The sequence below is a fragment of the Neophocaena asiaeorientalis genome, unplaced genomic scaffold (genome assembly GCF_003031525.2).
Source record: "Neophocaena asiaeorientalis asiaeorientalis breed wild unplaced genomic scaffold, Neophocaena_asiaeorientalis_V1.1 scaffold123, whole genome shotgun sequence".
Classification (NCBI taxonomy): domain Eukaryota; kingdom Metazoa; phylum Chordata; class Mammalia; order Artiodactyla; family Phocoenidae; genus Neophocaena; species Neophocaena asiaeorientalis.
In genome coordinates this window covers 7,571,072-7,598,032 of record NW_020173666.1, presented here as the reverse complement: position 1 = coordinate 7,598,032, position 26,961 = coordinate 7,571,072, and the positions used below count along the sequence as shown (strand labels likewise).

Here is a 26,961-nt window from a genome sequence, read left to right as displayed (position 1 = left end):
AATTTCAACTAAGTCACAGACAAGCAGGCACACGCTAGTACTGATGCCACTGAATTGGAAGTGAAATATTTAGTCCCATTGAACTGCTAAACATTCGCACCTCTTTCCTCTTCTCTTTTCTCCTCAATTACCATTCTCTTTCTCTTTTCCTATATTTTCACTCATTTTTTTTCTTTTCTCCTTTTCCATTGTTTTCTTTCGGTCATATTTAGTGTGAAAGGGCCTCCTGACCCTTCCTATTAGGATGGCAAACATCTGTCATGACCCTTCTAATTCATTGGCAGTGGCTGAGTGTGGTGTTGAGAAGAATTCTGAAGCTGTATCTGGGCCCTTCGGACAGTGTTGCGCTGAGTTAGCAGTACCTGCCTGCAGCAGACAGATGGCGCCACAGAGGCCGTGTGTTTGCTGCTGCTGCCTTAAACTCTGGAACACAACATGTTTGGATTAAAAAAAAAAAGACGACTTGGTTTTGTTATTTAACTGATTAAATATTCCATAATAGTAAAATGATCTAAAGGAAAAAATAATGAAGAAGTTAAGATAATTAAATAATTATAATATAGATATTAAAATAATTAAACTAACGTATGTATTTTTACTTTTATGTTTTATTACATTACCAAAGCAAGTCTGTATTTAAATCCTTAAGAAAGATGATATAGCTCCTGTATTTTTTTTTACAGAAATGATTTATCGAAATAAGTTATATGATTTCAAAAACCAGTGAAGCAGATCTAAACATATATCCAAAATGTTAATAACTCCGTGTTCTATAAGAAGTATCAGCAACTGTGCACTAGAGAACAATATAAGTCTTTTCTAGTTAACCCCAAGACCAAATTGATGACTCAGTCAAACAGATGTATCCACTGAAGTGCCCAATGTGAAAAACCATTAGGGCAGCTTCTGACCTAATAAATTGTTAAAACTTCTAGACCTTCACAGTACTGATTGAAATCATATGGCATAAGTCTTAGACAGTTGAAGTCTTTAGAAAACCTAAATATAAAATCTGTTTTTCTTGAAGCAAATAATTCTTTTTGGATTTATCACTCGTGTGCGTGTGTGTGCGTGCGCGCGCGCATACGTGCGTTGGCCTGCGTACATGGACAGGCTGATTCATTGAACATAAATGATTCTGTCCATTGCTGCTAACTTTTGCCTCTGTGTTTTCTCCAGATTGAACAAAGGCTTGCCCAGGCACAGAACTTAACTCAGGGCTGGGAAGAGATCAAGCACATGAAGGCTGAGCTTTGGATTTACCTCCAGGATGCCAGTCAGCAGCTGCAGAATATGAAGAGGAGCCACTCAGAACTGGAGCTAAATATTGCACAGAACATGGTGTCTCAAGTAAAGGTAGGAATTAACGTGCCTCCAGGGGAGCTAGAGGAGACCAGGATGGGTGTGTGTCAATCAATCCTTACACATAGTTATTTAAGGAATGAGATAGAACAACTTTCATTTGGTGCCAGAAAAATATAGCTCAGAAAGTGAACATTCAGATATTTTCTTGGAGCTCCAGTTGGCCACTTGCATTGAAGGACATTCACTCTGTAGCTTATTTCTGAATAGAGAACTGTGGTTTAGCTAGCAGAACCAGAAGACTCTGCCATTAAACAAACATGAAGCCTTATTATTCATTAGCTTTTCATCACAATATTGCTAAAGCTGTAGGATTTATCAATTTATTAAATATATATTTAATATATAAAACATATTAACATACAACTGATTTAAAATGTAATAAAATATTTATATAATTTAAAAAATAATAGAAAATTATTATAAGTATATTAACTTGATTGGAAGTTGTACCAGATTTTTTTTTAAAGAATTCTTTTTTTAATTAATTAATTTTAGTTTTGGCTGCGTTGGGTTTTTATTGCTGCGCGCGGGCTTTCTCTGGTTGCAGCGAGCGGGGGCTACTCTTCGTTGCGGTGCGCGGGCTTCTCACTGCGGTGGCTTCTCTTGTTGCAGAGCACAGGCTTTAGGCGCGTGGGCTTCAGTAGTTGTGGCACGCGGGCTCAGTAGTTGTGGCTCACGGGCCCTAGAGCGCAGGCTCAAGTAGTTGTGGCACACGGGCTTAGTTGCTCCGCAGCATGTGGGGTCTTCCCCGACCAGGGCTCGAACCCGTGTCCCCTGCATTGGCAGGTATATTCTTAACCACTGCACCACCAGGGAAGCCCTGTACCAGATTTTTAACAAAGCTTAACATTTATTTTTTCTCTGTGACAATCAGCCATTTTTATTTTCTACTGGGATATTGTTTGCATATGCAGAAAGAAGAACGGAAAGAATATAAATTAGATTTTATTCTCAAAAGCATGAACTTTAAAAATTTTTAGAAAACTAAGGATGCACTTTAAGATAACATATTAACTTTTTTTCCTTAGTGGCTATAATACTGTTTCACATTTATCAGTTTTTCCTTATACTTTTCAAAGGAACACAAGAAAATACCACAGTACCCTCTGATTCTTAAACACTTGGAAATTTGTTCATAAGGAAGTATGATGATTTTAGATTTTCTCTTTGTCCCTCACTATGCATTCTTCAATTACAAAAGTATTCAGAGGTATTGTATCTATGTCTCAATCTGTATTTATTTGGGGGGGCGGTTATTCAACATTATTTTATTGTTGTTATCCTTTAGGATTTTGTTAAGAAACTACAGTGCAAGCAGTCATCAGTGACCACTATTACAGAGAAGGTGGATGAGTTAACCAAGAAGCAGGAGTCTCCTGAACACAAGGAAATAAGTCATTTAAACGACCAGTGGCTGGATCTGTGCCTTCAGTCCAACAATCTGTGCTTGCAAAGGGAAGAGGATTTCCAGAGAACACGAGATTACCACAACTGTATGAGTGTCGTCGAAGTGTTCTTAGAAAAATTTACTACAGAATGGGATAACTTAGCCAGGTAACAGCAGTTCTCCAGTGGGTCACCAAAATGCTAAGCCAGAAATTTCTTAATTTCTATAAAAATCAAAAATGTCTTTCTTACATTGTAAACGTTTTCTATCATTATAAATATTGATAAAACATTATGAAGAATCTGGTGTCATCTGTATCCATAATCACGGTTTTCCTTGCTCAATATTAATTTAAGCAGTGAGTAAAAGGAAAATATTTGAAAATGGCACCATTTCTACCTGCGACCTCAAGGGATATTACAAAGCTGTTACACTGTGTGTTCAAAGAATATCCCAAGAATATTTCTAGTTTTAATTACCAGTTATGGGACTATCATCTATGACTTCAGGACATGAATCCTTCTTGAATCTATAGTTCCATGGGTTTCTTATCAATTCTGTAAAGTAACACATTCTATGTAATTCAGTCTAGTTTTGTCTTGTACTTGTGGTATTCTAGAACTTAGTGAACAATCTAAATTCAATTAATGTGTGTCTTATTTGATTTTATAGCAATTGAACCTGTCTTAACTTTTTCTTTGAAAAGGATTCCCTCTCTCCCACATACATTGAGTCATCATATGGAAATCTCTCTATGCTCTGATCACTATAATTATTAAAACCTGTACTTCTTCTGCCCAGATTTATCAATTTGTAGCAATTAAAACTGAAAACATTATTCTAGCTGTAGTTAAATCGTTAAATCATGGGGTTTTTTGTTTTGGGTGTTTCTTTTTCGGAGGAGGTACATGCTTTCTGATTTGTTTACTTTTTCTTGTTGCTCAGCATTTTACTAATCTTTGGGATAAATCCAGTATCAGCAAAAACCCATATTTCAGACGGACAATAGGCACCTCCGTCTGGTTAACCCACAAACACCTCACATCTAATATGTCCCGAGCAGAACTCATCATATGGCCTCCCAACACACTTCCTCATACTTGAGAACTAATCGTTTTGTAAGTGAAAAAGACTCTAAGATGGAATTTTCTCATATGTGTTTTGTAGTCAAAGGGATGAGAATCCTTTGCAGTTCACAGTTATTTCTAAAGGTTTCTAATGATAAACAGAAAATATCTAAGTTCTACACATGAGCAGCCGTTAGAGCCATTGGTTGTTTCTCACACATGGTAGACCATCTAGCACTGGATTGTTTATGGGAGCTTCTTGTCACATAAATCACAGATCACTTAATTTCTCCAAGTGCCTTTCAAGAATGCAGTAGATCAGTGTTTCTCAATATTTAGTGTTTCCGCAGATCATCAGGGGAACCTGTTAATATGTAGATCCTTGTCAGTTGCTGAGAGTCAGAGGAAGAAGCTACAAAGTACACCTCAGATGTGATGGGAGGGCAGCCTTAGCTAGAAGAAGTATCTGGGCAAACTATCTTGGTTCAACTTCTGCTATGGAAGTATATGGGTCTTACGTTCCATAATAATTATAGCATCTCTGTTGATAAGCCATGAAGGGAACCACTCTAAGCTAAGAAAGAAGATGGTGATACGCACTTTAACATGACGTGAGCAAACACAGGTATTAACTAAAGTTAACTTGATTTTATGTCTTTTAATATATACATACAGATCTGATACAGAGAGTACAGCCATCCACCTAGAAGCTTTGAAGAAGTTGGCGCTGGCATTGCAGGAGAGAAAGCAGGCTATTGACGATCTGAAAGAGAAAAAGCAGAACGTGATAGACCATCTGAACGTGGATGACAAAGAATTAGTCAAAGAACAGACGAGTCACCTTGAACAACGCTGGTTTCAGCTTGAGGACCTTGTTGAAAGGAAAATCCAAGTGTCTGTCACCAACCTGGAGGAGTTAAGTGTGGTCCGGTCCAGATTTCAGGAGCTAATGGACTGGGCGGAAGAGCAACGGCCCAGCATTGCTGAGGCTCTTAAGCAGAGCCCTCCGCCTGACATGGCTCAGAACCTTCTCATGGATCACCTTGCCATTTGCAGCGAACTGGAGGCCAAACAGATGCTCCTGAAATCACTCACGAAGGATGCTGATAGGGTGATGGCTGATCTTGGCCTCAATGAGAGGCAGATAATCCAGAAGGTACTCTCTGATGCCCAAAGGCACGTGAATAGTCTCAGCGACTTAGTGGGCCAGAGACGAAAGTACTTAAACAAGGCTTTGTCCGAGAAAACCCAGTTTCTCATGGCGGTGTTCCAGGCGACCAGCCAAATTCAGCAACACGAGCGCAAGATAATGTTCCGTGAACATATCTGCCTGTTACCGGATGACGTGAGCAAACAAGTGAGAACATGTAAGAGCGCACAAGCCAGCCTCAAGACTTACCAAAACGAAGTCACTGGACTTTGGGCCCAGGGCCGCGAATTAATGAAAGGAGTCACAGAGCAGGAAAAGAGCGAGGTGCTGGGGAAGCTTCAGGAATTGCAGAGTGTCTATGACACCGTTTTACAAAAGTGCAGCCATCGGCTACAAGAACTGGAGAAAAATTTGGTTTCTAGGAAGCATTTTAAGGAAGATTTTGATAAAGCTTGTCACTGGCTAAAACAAGCAGATATTGTTACCTTTCCTGAAATCAACCTAATGAATGAGAGTGCTGAGCTACATACACAACTGGCCAAATACCAACACATTCTTGAACAATCTCCAGAATACGAAAATCTCCTACTTACGCTGCAGAGAACTGGACAGGCCATACTGCCGACGCTGAATGAAGTCGATCATTCCTACCTCAACGAAAAGCTAAATGCACTGCCCCTGCAGTTCAATGTAATTGTCGACTTGGCTAAAGACAAGTTCTATAAAGTCCAGGAAGCAATTCTGGCTCGGAAAGAATATGATTCCTTGATCGAGTTGACAACCCAGTCTCTGTGTGATCTCGAAGACCAGTTCTCCAAGGTGAGCCAAGTCCCCAGCGACCTGAGTGTTGAAGAGGCTCTGTGTCTTCAGGATGGTTGTCGAGCTCTTGGGGGAGAGGTGGCAGCCCTTGCAGAAGCAGTGGATGAACTGAACCAGAAGAAAGAAAGTTTTCGCAGCACAGGGCAGCCATGGCAACCAGACCGGATGCTGCATCTCGTCACCCTGTACCACAGGCTGAAGCGACAGACAGAACAAAGGGTGAGCTTATTAGAAGACACCACCAGTGCTTATCAAGAGCATGAAAAGATGTGCCACCAGCTAGAGAAACAACTAGAGGTTGTGAGAACAGAGCAGGCCAAGGTGAACGAGGAGACGCTTCCTGCAGAGGAGAAGCTCAAAGTGTATCACTCCCTGGCGGGAAGCCTCCAGGATTCAGGAATTCTTCTAAAACGAGTGACTGTGCATCTCGAAGATCTTGTTCCGCATCTTGATCCCTCAGCTTACGAGAAAGCCAAGCATCAGATCCAAGCCTGGCAAGAGGAGTTAAAACTGCTGACTTCCGCCATTGGCGTGACGGTGACGGAGTGTGAGAGCCGCATGGTGCAGAGCAGAGACTTCCAGACGGAGCTGAGCCGCTCCCTGGACTGGCTGCGGAGCGTGGAGACAGCGCTGAGTGGGCCGCTGTGCCTGGACCTGAACCTGCGGGACATCCAGGAGGAGATCAGAAAGGTCCAAATCCATCAGGAAGAGGTGCAGTCCAGCCTGAGGATAATGAATGCGCTGAGTAACAAGGAGAAGGAGAACTTCACGAGGGCCAAGGAGCTGATCTCTGCCGACCTACAGCACACACTAGCTGAGCTCTCCGAGCTGGACGGGGCCCTGCAGGAAGCTCTCCGCACCAGACAGGTCGGTACCACAGGGCTTTCCCTTTCTGTTTTCCACTTTGCTTCTTTGTAAATAGGTGTGAGAAATTTCTTTGGTTTCGATTTTTTGTTTAGAATTGCTTCCTTAAATGTTTCTTTTTTTGACTACTATGTGGAATCATCTTCAGTTGTGACTTAAAAAGGTGCTTTTATTGTTTATCCTCATGGTATTCATTTCATGCGATTTTCATGTTGACTAGACTTTGGTTTTAATACAGGAACACCTCAGTTATCCTTCTCCTTTAGGAGAGATAATAAATGATAGCACTAGTATAATTAATACCATATGTGAGGAATTAATCATAAAATTCATTCATTAGCAATGAATAAGTAGTGATGCTTTTTTAAAAACAATGTGAAACCTGGCATTTCTAAGCTTAGTCCTGGATGAAGAGTCTCCAGATGGAGAGAGGCAGATGGATGATGCAGTCCTGACTTGGTGCTGAGCCAGGCTTTCTTGCGGGGTCTCCCATCAGTTGCCCCATCTCTCCACCCCTTCCTCAGGGAGGAGTGCTTCCTCTTCTCTGGCTTCCCTGAAGCACAACAGAAGCGAGACTAGAATATCCATCATGACTTGAAGATAACAAAGAAATGAGAGCATGCTCAGAACTTCCCAGGTTAGCCTCCTAATTGTGACTTGTTCTGGGGCTCTGTGCATTCAAAAATAAGAGAGGGGCTTCCCTGGTGGCGCAGTGGTTGGGAGTCCGCCTGCCGATGCAGGGGACGCGGGTTCGCGCCCCGGTCCGGGAGGATCCCGCGTGCCGCGGAGCGGCTGGGCCCGTGGGCCATGGTCGCTGAGTAAAAAAAAAAAAAAAAAAAAAAAAAAAAAAAAAAAAATAAGAGAGATACAACAGTGCCCAGAGGTGTACTTACTTTAATCCCTTGACCCTTTTTCTCCACATCTGTCCCTCTGATTCTATGGGATTTCAACCAGCCGTTTAAGTTAAGGACAGCCTTCCTTAGGATAATATAGTAACTATAGCTTTGGAGTAAAGCACACCTGGATTTTAATCTCAGTTATATGATCTTGAGCGAATTACTTACATCCCGTAAGTCTCAGTTTTCTCTGTGGAAGAGGGATAATAATATCTCCCTCTTCAGATTTATATTCTTAGTGCAGGGTCTGATGTAGAGGTATCCCCGGATGACTCTTAGCTATCATTTAACGTTATTTTTCACATAGATTAAGGTTAACTCTAAATAATACAATTTTTAAAAAAATCTTAACATGTGGTTAAAATCTTAGTAAACTTCATCATGTAAAATTCTGACTTCTTAAACTAGAGTCTGTTTAGTATATTTTTACCTTTTCATGTTGGTTCAGGCCACTGTTAAATTTTTTTCAAAAAACTATGTCCCTATAGCTGTAGGGATAGAGATGGAGTATTTAACCCAGAGTGAAGAATCAAAACAGAAGTTACCTGGAATTTTCATTCTTGAAAAACATCTGTCATGTAAGCTTGCTTCTGTTGATTTGATGATTTTTTTTTTTTTTTGCTGTACGCGGGCCTCTCAGTGTTGTGGCCTCTCCCGTTGCGGAGCACAGGCTCCGGACGCGCAGGTTCAGCGGCCATGGCTTACGGGCCCAGCCACTCCGCGGCATGTGGGATCTTCCCGGACCGGGGCACGAACCCGTGTCCCCTGCATCGGCAGGTGGACTCTCAACCACTGCGCCACCAGGGAAGCCCGATTTGATGATTTTTGAACCAAAATCTTGAATCTGATAAGTTGTCCCTACTTCTGCCGTCTTGTGATTGGTATTCTTATTGATTGTCTTGGCCCAAATAACTGAAGGTCACGGTTCTGGTGGCATTTCTAACCTCCACCACTGATTCTTTGCTTTGCCATCCTCGTTCTTTCCTCATTAAGTGCTAATCTTACATGAACTTTCTCTACCACTTCTCTGCATCTTTGCTTGACAGTAATGGCTTGTCTTGTCCAATCACTGGTGGCCAATTAGAGTGTTTCCTTTCCTTCTGGATCTGAATGGACTTCATTGCACAGGGGTCAGCTTTCCAATCTTCAACTTTTCTATCGTAGTCTCTATGCAAGACTTATAGGCTACTGTTTCACTACCAGAAGTCACTATTTGGTCTGGTAAATGCCGTTTTGGAAGTTTGGTGTTATTATACTCCCTTTTGTCCCCTCCAGCTTTATTGAGGGATAATTGACAAAGAAAATGGTAAGATATTTAAAGTGTACAATGTAATGGCTTGATATATGTACACATTGTGAAAGAATTCCTTCTTCAAGTCAGTTAACAAGTTAACACATCCATCACATCACATATATATCCTTATCTGTTTTTTGTTTTTTTGGTGAAAACATTTAATTTCTGCTTGTTAAGCAGATTTCAAGTATACGTTACACTGTTATCAGCTACGGTCACCATGTTACACGTTAGATCCCCAGACCTTATTCAACTTAAAACTAAAAGTTTGCACCATTTTTTTTTTTTTTTTTGGCTGCACCACACAGCTTGTGGGATTTTAGTTCCCCGACCAGGGATTGAACCTGGGCCCTCAGAATTGAGATCATGGAATCTTAACCCCTAGACCACCAGGAATTCCCAAAAAGTTTGCACCATTTTACCAACCTCTCTATTTTGTTCACCCTGCAGCCCCTGGCAACCAGTTTTCTACTCTAAGTTTCTATGATTTCAGCTTTTTCTTTTTTTTTTTTTTTTAGAGTCTGTATGATATTTGTGAGACCATGTGATATTTGTCTTTTTCTGTCTGGCTTATTTCACTTAGAGTAATATCCTCCAGGTTTGTCCGTGTTTTGGGAAATGACAGGATTTCCTTCTTTTTTAAGGCTGAATAATATTCCAAGGTGTGTATTTTTTTAAATTCTTTCATCTGTGGATGGACACTTAGGTTGTCTCCATACCCTGACTATTGTGAATAACACTGCTATGAACATGAGAGTACAGATATCTCTTCGAGATAATGACTTTGTTTTCTTTGGATAAATACCCAGAAGTGAGATTGCTGGATCATATTGGCAGTTAATTTCTTGAGGAACTTCCATGCTGTGTTCCACAGTGGCTATAGCAGTTTACATTCCTACTGGTATTATTATACTCCTACCTAAATGAGTCATTATTTCACTTTGGTGAATATTCATTCTGCCACATATTAGTAAGCATTACATTTTTCCTTTAAAGAGAGGACATTTCAGAACCATCATAAATTTCTATTCCATCTGTGACCTTGTTTATTTATTTTAACTGCAATAATAAAATTATAACAAGAAGAACAGAAGGGAAAGTAAAGGATAATAACGGATTGCACCAAAAAAAATTTACCAGCTTATCAATTCATTTATACACATATATCCATGTGACTGAAGACTGGAAAAGAAATGGAAAGCATAAATTATTTTTGGCAAACACATTGCGAAAGAGAGTTGATTATGTTTGCAATTGCTGTTTTTCAGGCTACCTTGACTCAGATGTATAGTCAGTGTCAAAGGTACTATCAAGTGTTTCAAGCAGCTAATGACTGGCTTGACGATGCTCACGAAATATTACAGCTGACAGGCAACGGCCTAGATGTGGAGAGTGCAGAGGAAAGTCTCAAAAACCACATGGAATTTTTTAGTACAGAGGATCAGTTCCACAGCAATCTGGAGGAGCTCCAAGGCCTAGTAGCCAACCTGGACCCACTCATCAAGCCAAGTGGAAAAGAGGACTTAGCACAGAAAATGGCCTCCCTGGAAGAGAAAAGCCAGGGAACAATACAGGAGTCACACATCCAATTAGATCTCTTGCAGAGGTATTGGATTTGTTTGGTTCTTTATATTCTAGTGAAATGGATTTTCACATGGAAAATAGGAATATATTAATGATATACATTATCGTTCATTCTCTTAAGTATCACTAGACATATTGCCATCAGAGCTCTGCACAGAGATGTGTGATTTTAAGTTGCTTATTGATGTGTGTTGGATTTTTTCAAGATGTGCAGCTCAGTGGCAGGATTACCAGAAGGCAAGGGAAGAGGTTATTGAATTGATGAATGATGCAGAGAAGAAATTGTCTGAGTTTTCTTTACTGAAGACTTCTTCCAGTCATGAAGCAGAAGAAAAATTGTCAGAACACAAGGTTAGTTTTGTTGGTTTTTTTTAATATTCTTTCATTGTAACTGTAATGGGTCTTTGCAATATGATAGTTCCAGAAACAAGTCAATAAATCTTCATTTCCACCTGGGCTTTTTAAACACAAAAAGGATACATTTAACCACATTTCTTAGCAGTTTTAACTTAATTAAATGTTGTCATCTTTTTAGGATCCCCGTTAGAAATGCATAGCTAGGTTTAAAAAGACACATTCAGAGCAATTTGCTTCTGGTAAGATGTGATACAATAGATTTCAGTAAATGCTTTCTGGTGTAACTTAGATTAATTCAATTAAAACTCAGAAATTAATAGCTGAGTCTCACTCATATCACAGCAATATAAGGTAGAATGTGACATACTTAAATATCAAATTCCATTCACTTATATTTTTGCTAGTTTTTAAAAATGGGAGAATGTCATCTCAAGCAGCATGTAAAAGTTTGTTTGTAATAAATAAGTATTCGCCTTACCTCTTTAAAAAAAGCCAAGCCTAACTCAATTACAAATTAGATGTAAAAGTAAGAATTACCAGAGGAAAATAAACATGTAGGAACATTTCCTTTTGCGGATAATTTTAGGCTTTACCAAAATCCATAGAGCTTTTGAAAAAAAACCATCTCTCCCCTCAACCTCTGTTCCTCTACCCACCCAGGCTTTAGTGTCAGTAGTTAACTCTTTTCATGAGAAAATTGTGGCCTTAGAGGGTAAAGCTTCAGAACTGGAAAGAACCGGAAATGGCGCCAGCAAAGCAACCATGAGCAGGTCGATGACGGCTGTCTGGCAGCGTTGGAACCGGCTCCGCGCTGTGGCCCAGGACCAGGAGAAGATCCTGGAAGATGCAGTGGATGAGTGGAAGAGCTTTAACAATAAGGTAATCTCCATTACTGATGGGCTCAAAGTATTGTTTCCTTGCTGATGAGAATGTATTTTGAAAAGTGGTATTTTGCTCCTTTTTTCAAATCGGCCTTACGAAAGTAAAAAGCCTTTTTAAAAAAATCTCTATTTACGTTGATGTGAAAACCAAAATATGAAATAAAATACATATGCAATGTGTAATTTAGTCCCAAGTCTGGGTCCAGTTATTTTAATAGGAAATAAGCCAAGGAATCACACTTGAAAGGGGGACAAGACCATTTTGCCCCATTTGTGAGGCTCTTAGTGACACTTGCTTTCCTGGCCCTGAAAAAGTACAAAACACTTTGTCTTTGCCATGAAATAAGCAGGAATTTAACTCATTTTCCAAATCCTGTTTAATTTAATATCCTCCCTGTTAAGTAGGGTTCAAGTTTTAAGCCACATCTTCCTTTATGACTCAAAGGCACGTATTCATGTTAGCGTAAATATTGAAAAGAGTTTTTCTTTTATCTGTTTAGTAAAAGAATTTTTTTAAAAAAAACCTTTTTCAATGTTATGAAATGTCTGATTACCCTATTATTATTATATTTTTATTTATTTATTTATTTTTGGCCATGCCATGCAGCATGTGGGATCTTAGTTCCCTAACCAGGGATCGAACCTGTGCCCCCTGCATTGGGAGCACAGAGTCTTAACCGTTGGATTGCCAGGGGAGTCCCTGCCCTGATGTTATTTTGGGATTAAATCTTAAAACCCAGAATAATAGCGTGGTCTTTCCTTGCATGTTAAGGAGATTGTTCACATTTTAGTTTCCTGAGATTTAGAGTTGACACCATCATCTTTATCGTGCTCCAATGCATTAGTGTCAGATTTGGCATTTATGGGAATTGCCCTCTTTTTTTCAGTTTATTTACTTTGAACTTCATAGTATGTACATTTGTCATCAGGTTAAAAAAGCCACTGAGATGATTAATAAGCTGCAAGATAAATTACCGGGAAGTTCAGCAGAGAGAGCCTCAAAAGCAGAACTCCTAACTCTTCTTGAATATCATGACACATTCATTCTGGAGCTGGAGCAGCAACAGTCGGGCTTACGGATGCTGGAGCAGCAAGCACTGAGCATGCTCCAGGATGGGGCCGAGCTGTCCCCTGGAGAAGAGCCACCCACTGTGCAGGAAATCACGGCAATGCAGGACCGGTGCCTGAAGTAATTATACACCTGCTCTCATTCTCTGCTTCTAAACCTGGCCATGACCCAAAGGGACAAATGTGGTATTAAGAGTCTGGGAGTGCTCAGCCCAGGCCACCTTACAAATGTGGGGCTCTGTTCCCGTCATCCTTGCTATCTAGTACATATCTAGTCGTATTTAGAAATATAGTAATGAACCAGATGCAATCTCTGCCTTCAGGTAGTTTACAGTCAAGCGGCAGAGGTAGACAACTAAAGATGCCTTTTAGGTGGAGCATGGGAGGGGCACTAAGGGAAATCAAAGCAGAGGCAACTAAACTAGGAGAGGAGTCAAGGAAGGCTTCTCTTCAGAAGGGTATTTAAGCTAAAGACTAAGCAGGCTTCAGCCAGCCAGTGAGGTGGGAGGAGAGCTCTGCAAACAGGGCAATGACAAGTAAGAAAGCGTGGAAGGAAGCATGTCACCTCAGGGGAACTCTTGGGTGATGGGGTGATTCATGAGACATAAAGCTTAAAAGGTAAACAGTTGGGAGCTATTGAGTACTTGGTTTTGATAAATCTTGATAACTCATTGGCTAAATTGGATGACACATAGATTAGAGCAAGGATGATACCAAAGTCCAGGTAAATAATAATCATTTACTGATAGTGAACTTAGAGAAAGTTAATCTTTTATTTATTTATTATTTATTTATTTATTTATTTATTTACTTTTGGCTGTGTTGGGTCTTCATTGCTACACACAGGTTTTCTCTAGTTGTGGAGGGGGGGCACTCTTCGTTGCGGTGTGTGGGCTTCTCTTGCTGTGGCGCACGGGCTCAGTAGTTGTGGCACATGGGCTTAGTTTTTCCGCGTCATGTGGGATCTTCCCGGACCAGGGTTTGAACCTGTGTCCCCTGCGTTGGCAGGCGGATTCTTAACCACTGCATCACCAGGGACGTCCTGAAAGTTAATCTTAATGATATGTAATGATATGTAACCAGCCTGATTCACTCATGGGGAAACGTCACTATGTAATTTAACTCCTGTGTTAACTACTATTACTCATACATATCCTACATTCACCCCTTCACTTATAGATGAGTTCAGGATAATCTGACTCCACGTATTTAAATTTTTTTAACCAAATTTATGTCAATTCAAATAGACTTACAATTTGGATGTTGAACATTATTAATCATAAAATTTCCAAAGTTTGAGTCTTTATTTAAAGACTAGTTTCTAATAGGCACAAATATTCCAGTTACACATTACTTATAAAGGCTGATGATTCTGCACCATGGGTAGATTTTCAAAGAGGAAATAAATAATCAAACAATCTCCAGGTTACTCTCGACAAGAAAATGAACTACAGTTTAGTGGCATGGGAGTATGTCAGCTCTCAATTTTCCAGGGATAAATCATTCACTTCCCGTGATGTATTTTCTTCTGTTATACTTGAAGTAAACTTAAATGTTACTGAAAATCATCTGGCAGTTTGGGGGAAGTGTCTTTACTTGGAAAAAAGATAGGTGGCTTCTCTTTTTTAATGTCTGTTTTTGACAATTTGATGTCACGTATTGGGGGGGGTTCCTTTCGTTTCAGTCCACATCTTCTTTCTCCCTTTATTGTGTCTAAAGCATACAGGAGAAAGTGAAGAAGAACAGAAAGGTGTTAAGGCAGGAGCTGAAGGAGCGAGAAGTGGTGGAGACCCAAATCAATTCAGTAAAATCTTGGGTTCAGGAAACGAAGGAGTATTTGGGGAATCCAACAATAGGAATAGATGCTCAACTTGAAGAACTTAAGGTACAAAACTCATTCCCTAGACCCATCATGTTAAAAAATTGTCCTGCTTTTAATCAAATGTATCTGTTTATATTCAATGAAATAATTGAATTAAAAATTTTTAGAAATGTTTTCTATAAAAGACTTTTAGTATTATTTCATTGGGCTTTCTTTTGTTCTGTATAAAGTGGACATGCTTCTTATTGAGACTAAAGAAAATTTTGCTTTTTGTAAATGTGTTTCTCTAATTCCACACTTAATCATATTTTGAGGAATACATAGCCTTGTCTCTGTACCCATAAAAATTAATTTCCTTATCAGGCTCCCAGAAATTTCTTATGTTGATCTTTTCTTCAGATTCTCCTAACAGAAGCCACAAATCACCGACAGAACATTGAGAAAATGGCTGAAGAACAGAAGAATAAGTATCTTGGTCTTTATACTATATTACCTTCTGAACTCTCTCTTCAGCTAGCCGAAGTGGCCTTGGATCTAGGAACGATCCATGATCAGGTAAACCTACGGTCAAGAAAGAGTACTTTTCCGCTCTTTTATAGGCTCAGTACTCGTGTATGAGAGTTCGTGATTTTCACAATCCTGTCTTCATGGAAACAGTTAAAAAAAAAAGATCAGTATAAAATAATAATATTAAATTAGAGGTCTTATTCATAGGCAAGAAGCATATGAGAAGATATTAGATGTGAACAATACTGTCGAACATTAAAGATAATTTATCTGCTTCCAAAAGGAAATTACTCAGAGAAAGATACATTTCATGTATTCAACAAGTATTTATAGAGTATCCAGAGTCTGCCAGGCACTCTTCTTTTGTTGGTTCAGTTCAGCAAGATGTAGTAGGTGAAGATATTTGAAAAAAGGGAAAATCAGAGTTAAAAAAATGAGGTAAAACCAGGAATGAGGTTTCTACCCCAAATGCATGCTATAGGATCCCATATTATGTCTAGAGGAAGTCCTACAGTCTAACTCTAACTTCCAAATAACTATCACGAACCCGTGTGCCCTGCATCGGCAGGGGGAGTCTCAACCACTGCGCCACCAGGAAAACCCAGAATGTGTATAAATTTTAAAACAAACCTTTTTTTTTTTTTAATTTAACAAATTGCTACATAGCCATTCATAGTACTGAGATCAGGGGGATATTTCTATCTTAACTCCTCGTAAAGAACATACACTTTCATGTAGGGAAAATAGCTTCAGTAGCATTTGTATGGAAACATAATGGGTTTTAGGACCTTCTTGGTGGCCTGAGACTAAAGCAGTTTAGTTAACACTGGTCTACAGAAGATAAAGGGAGGATAATTCTAAACTACTACATGAAATGGAAAGTAGTATTGCATTGCAGAAACTATAAAACTATAAAATTCATGGAAGTGTGCTGTACCTTTTAGACTCTCCAGTGTATGATGCAAAGTGTTTAAAAATTTTCATCAAAGTCTAATTCTACTGCATCATACTATTGACCTAAACGAAAATATTATTTTTTATTTTAAGTATTAAAATATTAATTTTATACTAATATTTTACAGTATTACTTATTTGGTTTTTCTTCTTAGACATTGGAAGGTCTTTTGGGAAGGATGACTTGGCGAGTTCAGATCTTAAAAAAAGAAGTTCAAATTTCAGGGTTTTCTCCTCTGGATAAATACAGGGTTTTCTCCCCTGTAACAGAGTTATTCACATGCATTCCATTTACGTTAGCGCTCAACTCAAAATAATGAAGTTGGAAAAAGTACTCTTTTAATGGTGTGTTTCCTCACTACTAAGGAGATTTGATTTGCTATTTTTATATATTACAGAATGATTAGCACAATAAATCTAGTTAGCATTCAAATCCATACATAGTTATAACAATTTTTTTTCTTGTGATGAAAACTTTTAAGAAGTACTCTCTTAGCAACCTTCAAGTATGCCATATGAGATGGTTAGCTATAGTCACCATGCCACACATTACATCTGCATCACTTAAAGAGACTTTTTTAAGGCCTTTCATTTATACAAAGAAAATATTTCTTTACCATCTTCCCTTCAACATTTTATTATAAGCAAAATATGAATGTTATCATATCAAATCAAAGCCATTAGAAACTTGTAAATATTAACTGATTTTTCATTTTCCTTTCCATTGGACATGTTCTGTGCTTTTTTGTCATACTGTACAGAGGTAATTGGAAGTTAGAAAAAGAGTTAACAGATCATTAACAGCTACTTATGAAAAGGTGCATGGACACAAATCTGTGTGCCTCCAATTATCTGGAATCGTCTTCCATTTTATGAAGAAAAAGGCTTAGAAGAGTTTGTATGTTTAGGGTCACAGAGTTAGTAAGTGGAGAAGATAGAATTCAAACTCAGCTATCTGCACTGCTTCCTGTAAACATCTGATGAGTGAATCGCTGTACATGCATTGCTTGTTCCCTTGCTGAAATAGCAGCAGAAAGAGGTGCAGTTAATACGTAAAATGGCGGGAAGTAAGGCTGCAGGGAAAACCATGAGAGTTTGTAATTGCACGTGGCTGGCTTGTTGAGGTACTTCGATGCCAAAGCAGTGTTGATGACCTAAAGTGCCTCTTGGCAATATCTGAAGATGGAGATATATATTAGTATTAACTATCCAATTTTTACCATGGTTGATTTTGCTTTTCTCATTGATTATTTAGATCCAGGACAAAATAAAAGAAGTTGAACAGAGCAAGGCCATGAGTCAGGAATTCAGCCAGCAAATTCAGAAGATAGCCAAAGATCTCACAACTATTCTAACCAAGCTGAGAGCAAAGACAGATAATTTAGTTCAAGCTAAAACTGACCAAAAGGTAAGGAAGGAGAAGTGGAAATATAAGGGGGGCTATTGAATGAATTAAATATTTTGAGTGCATTAGTTTATTTTGAAGATACAGAAAAAAAAAAAAAAAAAGCTTCCTTGATTAGCAGGCTTCATGAAAACCAGAGAGTAAAGGCAGGCAGTAAAGAAGTTTTGTAAATACAATAATATAGAGCTACTTATATCGTATAATTTATTATCACAGTTAAACTGTATTCATAAATATACATGCATATGTAGTGTCAAAGGACTAAATGATGGTTTAGGATTACAAGTATATAAATTTCAAAATGAAGGATGTTCTTGGTAGTTAAATCCCTGTTCTCAGTTTGCCAATGAGTAAAGTGACTAATCCTTTTTGGGGGACAGAAGGAAAATTTTAGCTCTCTCAGCCTCGTAGGAAATAAACACCAGGGTTACGAAACATCCTGCTCTGCCTTCTCAACTGAAGAAGCAGAAACGAACCGATCATAGCTGAATTATTCTTATATATTTGGCTTTTACAAAAATCATTTAAAATATAATCCTTCTGATTCTGGAAAGTCTGGAGAAATTTATTATCTATAGTCTAACGTTCTTTCCTTTTGATGACCATCCAGGTGCTAGGAAAGGAATTAGATGTCTGTAACTTAAAATTAATGGACCTAGGTGAAGCAGTACAAAAATTCTCGGAACAGAATGGCCAACTGGGTAAACCACTGGCCAAGAAGATTGGAAAACTGACTGAACTTCACCAGCAGGCCATTAGACAGGCCGATAACCGGCTCTCTAAGCTCAGCCAGGTATGTTTTCCCAGCCGGTAATCAACATTCTCTAAAGCCAAAATTCAATTTTCTATTTTCTGCTTTTAAAAATAAGTGAAAAGATAATATGGACAGTGATGAGAGTAAGTTAAGTGTAGCTTATTTCATACCATGCCTGTATTCCTAAGATTGACATGTAAACCTGACTTTATTTTATATCAAACCATATTATAAATTTATTGACAAAGGTATTCCTATAAATGGACATTTTATAAATAAGTAAATATGTATATATATGTATGTTTGCCTTTACTTAATTGGTTCAGGTCACACATCATCATAATTGTTGAGCATAGACTGAACTTTTGCAAATTGATTATGTTTCTTTCTGCAATCAGGGATGAGTTAAATCAGAATTTGCAACCAATAAATTATAATATTGAAACCTATAATCCCCACCTACCACCTCCTTATTCAGTGAGGGTAGAGTAGGAAAGGAGGGAGAGAGAAGAGCTAGGTAGTGGAATAAGAGATAAGAATGGAGACTTTTTTAAAAAGATTATTCAAGCATAGTAAGAACTTGGACTTTATCCTAAAGTCACTGGGAAGTCCTTAATAGATGTTCAATAAGGAAATAATTTTTCATGATACCTTTAGATAACACAGATATCATAATGATCAATTCCTAGGATTATTGTATCCAAAGAGAGACCGAAGACTGATTTCTAGCTCACGAAGCAGAGTTTACATTTGTTACCTGAATGTTAATGATTTTTCAGGCAGCATCCCATTTAGAAGAATACAATGAAATGCTGGAGACAATTCTGAAGTGGATTGAGAAAGCTAAAGTCTCAGTACATGGAAAGATTGCATGGAATTCTGCAAGCCAACTTCGGGAACAATACATTTCACATCAGGTAACGTTGGGAAAATAGTTTTCAAAGAGTAACTAAGAGAGTGCTTTGATTTAACTGGCTAGGCTGACAGAAAATTTAGAGGACCATGATGAAAAATTATTTCAGGTGCCAGGAAAAAAGAAAGGTAAAGTAGCCCTAACAACTTGTCCAGGGGATTGAAAGAAAGTAGCTACCCATGAGATTTCATAAGACCATATATATAAATAAATATCCTCCTGTCTCCCCTAGACTTTCCATTTCCCAAGACCAAAAATAATCATCCAGATAGGACTCTTTTTTTTGCAGCTTCTTTGAAATAATTGTATGCAGGAATATGGTGGGAAATTCTTCCCCAGGAAGAGCTGTAGGGACAGGTGGAAAGATTATAGCCTCCAGACTCAGACTGATGGGGAAACCAAGTTCTGACATTTAGAGCTGCGTAATTTGGAGGAAACTGCTTTGCCTCTCAGATTTCAATCTTATCAGTAAGATGGAGATGTAAATGATATTCATACTGCAGAGTTATCATGAAGATCAGATGGTTTAACATCTGTGCCATCATCAAGCACAGTCCCTGGCACATGGGTCCTCAGTCAGAGCCTCAATCTCATGCCTCTTCCTTCCAGCCCTTCTGCCTGGTCACAGTGGGCTGACCTCCCGCAGGAAGTAGGGGTCAGCTGGGAATGAGTCCACACCACATGGGGGCCGCATTACTTCATTTCCTCTGAAGTTTTCTCTCGACCATATCATCCAGGAAATTATTTCATCCCTTTATAATTTAGGCTTGAATTAGATACAGATATCTAATAGCCAGTTATCTTGCAATCAAATACAAAATGGTCTTTATTTAAGTTACATGAGTATCCTCAAGTATTTTAGATTTTCTCTCTTTTATTCTGATTTATGTATATTCATGTCTTTTAAATGCATCCCCTTTTCCAATTCCAGTTGACAGGGTTCTAGATCAAAGCCTCATTTTCTCCTTCTTGGAATGCTTTAACAGGTTCCTAATTGGTTTCCCTGTATTTATCTTTCTTCTCTAATCAATCCTGCACACTCCTCCCAAGAAATCTTTCTTAAACAACTACAGAGTTGTCCTGCCTGACGTTATGCATTATACATTAACAGTCAAGAATTAAGTTACAGTTGGTTGTAAACAATGAAAAAATATTCATTAGAAATCTAGAAATGCAAATTTAAAAGAGAGAGGGCATTTTAATTATCAAGTTAACAGTATTTTTAAAAGTTCATATTTAAAGAAGTGAGAGCTATCAAACACTGCTGGTAACTGCTGGTAACTTGGTTAAATCTCTTTGAAAAACAATAGGAAAATGTATCATGATCAACAGAACATTACTACTCTGTAATCCGAAATGTAGGAAATATTTTATATGAGTATTAATGACTATACTGGAATTTTAAAGAAAACTTAAATGTCAGAGTTTTCTGAGTAAATTTTTGGATTTCATAAACTATAATGTAGTCTTTAAAATGACCAAGAAGGTAGTTTTTTGTTTTGTTTTTGTTTTTGTTTTTTTTAAAATAGCTCCAGCTCTCATTCATTTATGTATTCAATAATCATTTATAGAGTGCTTTCCAAAGCTAGGAATTTTGTTAGGCATTTGAAACACAAAGGATATTCCCTGCCTCTGCCCCAGGGAGTTGATAATTAAAGGGAGAAAGGAGTTAGAAAGGCAGATCTAGACAATTACAATACAGTGTGATAAGTGCAGGGATTGAGAGCCCAAGATGCTGAAGGAACTCATGGGAGGGTACCCAACCCAGACTGCCCAGGATTTGAGAAGATTAAGGAAGGAAAAGGTGATTCTGAGCTGAATCCTGAAAGACACGCAGCCTACTTGTCGTGGAGTTTTAGGCAAAACCGCATGTTGAAATCCCGGCAGTAGGAGTGAGGGGTGCTCTAGCTGGTGCACTGGCGAGGAGGTCTGCAGAGAGCTGGAAAGAGGGAGAAGACAAAGACAGATCATGGAAGCCTGTTAAGAACTTGGCCTCTTTTCCTGAAGTCACTCTAAGCCTTGGACAGATGTTCTGCAGGCAAGTGACAAGCTCAGACTTACAGTTTAAGAAAGATGACTTAGAAGCCTGTGGAAAACAGATAGATGAAGGTGTGACAGCCAGAAGGTGGTTTCAGTATTCCAGCAGACAATGACAAGGCCTCTCTTTGGAGGCTGAGAGAGGACAAAAATCAAGGGGTATTACCCAGCAAGAACTCTGGACTTGGAGGCTGTTGGGTATGGCTGAAACAGAGTCCCCTGCATCAGCAGGCGGACTCTCAACCACTGTGCCACCAGGGAAGCCCCCCAGGTGTTTTTGACTTGGGCAGTTCAGTGGGTTGAGTGTGTTGAGGGACACAGGAGGACAGATGTCAGGTATTGGTGGTGACCTCACACAGACATTCAGGAGGAAACTCAGCCTGTCACACACCATTCTGGGGAGTTCTCCCGTGCCTGACTTTATCCAAAAACAACACAGCGAGAGAAAATTCATGTGTTCTAATATCAGGTGAGAAAGATGGAAAATTGTAGGTATGTTATGATCTCAATTACCTAAAATTATACCCAAACTGAACAGCAGTTATTGCTTAAAGTTATCTCTGGGATATGGGATTATGGACTATTTTATCTTCTTTATTTTTCAATATTTTCTAAGCTTTATAATATATAATATGTTATATAATATATAATATGTTATAAAATATATGTATTTGACATTTATTGTGAGAAAAAAGATGTACTTTATTTTTTAAAATAAGAGTCTATTGCCTAAGAGTAATGTCCCATCTCCCATTTCGCCTCTTTACACATCACACACCCCAGGAACTGCACATTTTGTGCTCACTCACCTATGTGCCTTTGCTTATTATTCTGTCCCCTCAGCATAAAACGTCTTTCCTTTTCCTCCCCATCTGTCAATACAAACATTCTTCTGACTCAGCTCAAATGTTACTCTCCCAGGAAGCCTTGTCTCAACCCTCCTGCAAGCAGCAGCACATCTCATTTCTGGCATCCTTAACCCTTTCTTCTTTCACTCTGCTTATAAAATGCACGTTACATGCTTCTTATTCTATTGATGTTGTTATTAGTCCCCAGAGATGATACTATCTTGAATGACAAGGGCTTTGTTTTATGCCAAGTTGTCTCTACCCCTTTGTCTCACTTAAAGCAAGTGTTTGTGATGCTCTTGTCTTATTTTCTTTTCTTAGATCCATATATGCTTGGGTCTTAGATACAGAATATGAGACCTGAAAAGCATCGCTTTAGTTTGAATATGAGAAAAGGGGGGCCAGTGACCTGATGAAGATACCCAGTGCGTCAGAGCATCACCACTGCTGGCAGTACTCGCGTCCTGACCCTCACCAGGGAGCCACTTAGGGTGGCAGTTGTAGCAGTAGCCTTATGGTCCAGCACAGGTGGCCTCAACAAATTGTTTACAGCTCCTGAAATTTGATTTCTTTTTGAAAAGGGGGTAACAGGAAGTGGGGAGCAGGCACAGGGCTGTGAAGGTTAAACACAGTAAGGCACACGACCTACACAATGTGCGTGGAAAATGTGAATTACGTCACCTTACTCCCTCCCCAGTCTGATGGTCTTTAAACCACACCGTATTGATTACCCATACCTCTCTGCCTACCTGTCAATGTCATGAACATTGATAATTCACTCTAGACCATGCTAGAAGAATCTGAAGAGATTTACAACGATCTGGAAGCGATGACTGGGAAATTACAGTACCTCAGTAGCGTGTACCATACGGAGAAAATGTCTCAGCAAGTAGCAGACCTGGGACGGGAGACTGAGGGGCTGCGGCAGAGGATCAGAATTCGTTTGCAGAATCTCCACGATGCTGCCAAGGTAAAACATAAAATGTTTTCTTAAAAAAAAAAAGCAATTTAAATGGAAAAGTCTATCATTAAAGAAACAATCGTGGTTGTATATCAAACGGAGAGCGCTTACCTCTGATGAGCCTCTTGACTGTGATGGTTATGGCTGTGTGTCTGACTCACAGTGACGCCAAACAACACCTAAACGTCGGAGTTTGGAGCAGAGAAAGATTTGGGCCATGCAAGGAGACGGGTGGCTCATGCCCCACAAAACCCCAAACCCGTTGCAGGGTTTCGGCAAAGCATTTTTAAAGTCCGGGAGAGGGAGAGGGGCTTCACAGCATACGTGATCAGCTTGTGGACAGTTCTCTGACTGGCTGAGGTAACAGGGAGATGTCACAGAGCTTAACAGTATCAGTCCTTAAGCTCCAGGAGGCCTGGGGCTGTGAGCTCATGGTTGTCAAGTAATTAACATCTTCCATCTGGTGGGGGCTTTTCAGCTCGGTTATACAGCTCAGGAAATGTGCATGAGATACTGTTATCTGGGTACTTCAGAGAGGAGCTCAAGCAGAGGGTACTGGGGACGGGGTCTGCCCCAGAAGGCCCTATAGGGTCCTGCCTGGTTACATGATGCTGTTCTCCACCTATGACTTCGGACTTCAAGTGCTTATACATCGACGTTAACATCGCTCTTACTCTGCAGGATATGAAAAAATTTGAAACAGAGCTCAGAAACTTACAAATTGCTTTGGAGCAAGCCCAGACAGCACTGACTTCTCCAGAAGTTGGACGTCTTAGTCTCAAGGAGCAACTCTCTCACCGACAGGCAAGCAAAAATAATTCAGGGGAAATGGGTAGGGAGCTATATTTTTGAAAAAGAAAGGATAGTTAGGAAAAGTAATTTCTAAGCTCTGTTTTAGTCTGAGCGCTGTATGCATGATTTAAAAAAATACCTGGGAAAATTTTTATAACTTGGGACAGAGCTGTAATTTAGTAAATGCCTCTTGCTTATGAAATAAGCCAGTAAAACATAAAATATTTCAGAATATACATCTTAAATGGAAAACGTATATTTTATGTATACATATATTTTATGTAAATAAATTATCAAATTTGTATAAGGTATAAAATTTTAAAAAATATAAAATATGAACTGGCACCTGCAGCATTTGCTCTCTGCGATGGAGTCGCTCAAGCCAAAAGTCCACGCCGTGCAGATGAGCCAGAGCGCGCTCCGGATCCCCGAGGACGTCGTCACCAGCTTGCCGCTGTGCCACGCAGCTCTGCGCCTGCAGGAGGGGGCCAGCCGGCTCCAGCACACAGCCATCCAGCAGTGCAACATCATGCAGGCACGTGCAGCGGGGCCAGCCGGCGTCTACAGGCGGTCCCCACGCCACCCGCAGAGCAGCACCAGATGAGTCATGGGCTGCTTTTCTTAGCATTTGCGTGGGCTCAGCCATCAAAACACATCCAGAGTGTTAACTCAGACAGCTTGTTGTGGTTATATAAAATAAGGACATGAGATGCTATCATTTGGATCACCCACAAAAGCCTGGGGAAAGCTCTATTAAAAATATCCTTTGGTGAAAACTACCTTTTAGCAATTATTTTTTTTATAAGGAACAACTTATGAAGGTTAATTTTTATATTCAATCATAGATTTTTATCTCATTATTCATCTGAAAATCATCTAGAACTTTGTACTAAGACTTTACTGCTAAGGTATATTACAGAATTTTTTTTCTTTTTTTATATTTCAGCTTATTGATACATTTTATTGCCTGAGAAGTACATCCAACTATAACTCTTAGCCTCTTCCCCTAATAAGAGAACAATTATTTACTAGGAAGAAATGACACTATTTATCTCTTATCTACCTTCAACTAATATTTCACCTACTTTATCCAAAAATTGTATACATGTCCTCTCATTAAACCACTAATGGTCTATTTGGTCAACTCTACTTGCATTATCTTGTAATTTTTTAGACAGTAAAAACCTGAGGGTAGAAGTTCTCTCCCGTTGTGGAGCACAGGCTCCGGACGCACAGGCTCAGCGGCCGTGGCTCACGGGCCCAGCCGCTCCGCGGCACGTGGGATCTTCCCGGACCGGGGCACGAACCCGTGTCCCCTGCATCGGCAGGCAGATTCTCAACCACTGCGTCACCAGGGAAGCCCCCCCATGCTTCATTCATTTTTATATCCCCTATTCCAGCACTTAGCTGAGTGCCGTACATATATATTTAGTATTTCTTTGATGGAAAAATGAAGTAATCATGCTTTTCGTACTGCTTTCTACCATGTTCTAGACCATGACATTGCCGTCTTCAGGACAATACGGAGGAGAAAGAGTATCTAGCCACTTAACTATTTTCAGACCATCAATAATCTTGCCAAAATGTTTTAGAGAGAAGGCTCTGAAATATCATCTAGGAATTTTCCCCATCATTTCTTTGTTCCCTTGACACATGGGTAAATAGAAGTTAGCACCAGAGTTTGGCGCATAGCAGCACAGAAGCACTTACACAGTTATTGACGTAGACAGATAATTGTCTTTTTTCTTTCCTTTCAAAGGAGGCTGTGGTGCAGTATGAACAATACGAGCAAGAAATGCAGCACCTCCAGGAGCTCATAGAAGGAGCTCACAGAGAGATTGAGGACAAGCCTGTGGCCACCAGCGACATCCAGGAGCTGCAAGCCCAGATTTCCCGGCACGAGGTATGACGAGCCGAGTTCAAGGGCAGGACACTGGCTTGGTGAGGCTATGTGATTGGTTTCCAGCGGACGAAAGAGAGAGGTCTTCCCTGTCCAGAGCATAATGTGTTGGGTTCTCAGAGAGCCTCTTTGACTCTCTTTACATTTTGAGGGCTATTTTTGCTGATACTTTCCAAGACCCAGTAGCATGAGTCTTCCCCTTGATTCCAGAACCTCTTGACCCGGCATTCATGACATATCTCCAGCACGACCCACCGACTGCCTCCTGCAGAATTCTCACAGTTCATACACCAAAACACACTGTACTCCCTGTCTTTCCAAACTGCAAGGAAGAGCAGTGCTCAAAGCCTTGCTGCTTTGATGGTCCTCTTTTAAAAGAAGGGGTATTTCTTGTTAAAAAGAAAATCATTTGCTCTTTCACATATAGGTCACTTCACCTGCTTTTACCAGAATCAGAGAATGACTCATGTTGTTTGTTTTGTGGGTTTCCAGATGATGCCTGTTAGCATCTTCCCCATTTTCAAATGCACCTCCTTCTTTGTACCTTTGGAATCATTATGACCTTAGGACTTGGACACCCCTTGTGCAGACCTGGCCTCAGAGATCATACAAGGAGCTTGAGTGTTCCAGCTCCTTGACAGTTAGCAGTGAATTTCCTCTCCTGACCCGTCAAACCCTATATAGATCACATTTACTCTTTCCTTGGGGGCTGGCTCCCAGCATCATGAATTTTGGAAGGTGACTGGGGGGTGGGGTGGGGTGTGTCTTATTTCTCTGTGCCAAGGACAGACATTCAGTTTTTCCTTCCGTCTGCTCTATTTTAACTTCGTTGTCATAAGAACAACAGTTTTTCCAAACCAAATAGCATAGTAAGATTCCCAAAAGATTCAACTGTCGCTTTTTTTTTAAATTTTTATTTTATATTGGAGCATAGTTGATTAACAATGTTGTGTTAGTGTCAGGTGTAAGGTTGGGAAATCTTACTTCCCCCCTTTCCAAATGCAGTTCTCTAGTTTCTTGTCACAGCCAGTGAGTGCATCCAGCACTTAACATTTGCATATGCTTTACAAGTAATGTAAATAAATACCCCACCTACATTTACTTCTACACCGTAGATAATCATCTGTGTTAGCTATTCATTTCTCTTCTGCCACTAAAGCAGTTAAATGAAAAGATGTTTCGCAACTATTTGAAACACTGTTTATATGTCATACATTAGACTGTATAATACAAATTTATTTTGAAACTACTTTTAATCCCATTTTGTAAGACCCAGAATTTTGTTGTAACAACTTTTCAGTCACAGCGCAGAAAATATGTTTTTAAAAATCTATCT

The 26,961-nt window shown here is 39.6% G+C and overlaps 1 protein-coding gene across 1 annotated transcript in view; it reads left to right on the top strand.

Moving 5' to 3' along the window:
- SYNE1 (spectrin repeat containing nuclear envelope protein 1) overlaps positions 1 to 26,961 on the top strand; it is a 451,837-nt gene that overhangs the window by 248,574 nt on the left and 176,302 nt on the right. Inside the window, exons 75-90 of the mRNA XM_024748028.1 lie at positions 1,180 to 1,356; positions 2,654 to 2,919; positions 4,495 to 6,655; positions 10,111 to 10,448; positions 10,633 to 10,777; positions 11,444 to 11,662; positions 12,594 to 12,853; positions 14,452 to 14,617; positions 14,954 to 15,109; positions 17,271 to 17,423; positions 18,031 to 18,213; positions 18,954 to 19,091; positions 22,757 to 22,942; positions 23,615 to 23,737; positions 24,078 to 24,260; positions 25,485 to 25,628. Coding sequence (XP_024603796.1) covers positions 1,180 to 1,356; positions 2,654 to 2,919; positions 4,495 to 6,655; positions 10,111 to 10,448; positions 10,633 to 10,777; positions 11,444 to 11,662; positions 12,594 to 12,853; positions 14,452 to 14,617; positions 14,954 to 15,109; positions 17,271 to 17,423; positions 18,031 to 18,213; positions 18,954 to 19,091; positions 22,757 to 22,942; positions 23,615 to 23,737; positions 24,078 to 24,260; positions 25,485 to 25,628 — 4,998 coding nt within the window. The remainder of the gene's footprint in view (positions 1 to 1,179; positions 1,357 to 2,653; positions 2,920 to 4,494; positions 6,656 to 10,110; positions 10,449 to 10,632; positions 10,778 to 11,443; positions 11,663 to 12,593; positions 12,854 to 14,451; positions 14,618 to 14,953; positions 15,110 to 17,270; positions 17,424 to 18,030; positions 18,214 to 18,953; positions 19,092 to 22,756; positions 22,943 to 23,614; positions 23,738 to 24,077; positions 24,261 to 25,484; positions 25,629 to 26,961) is intronic.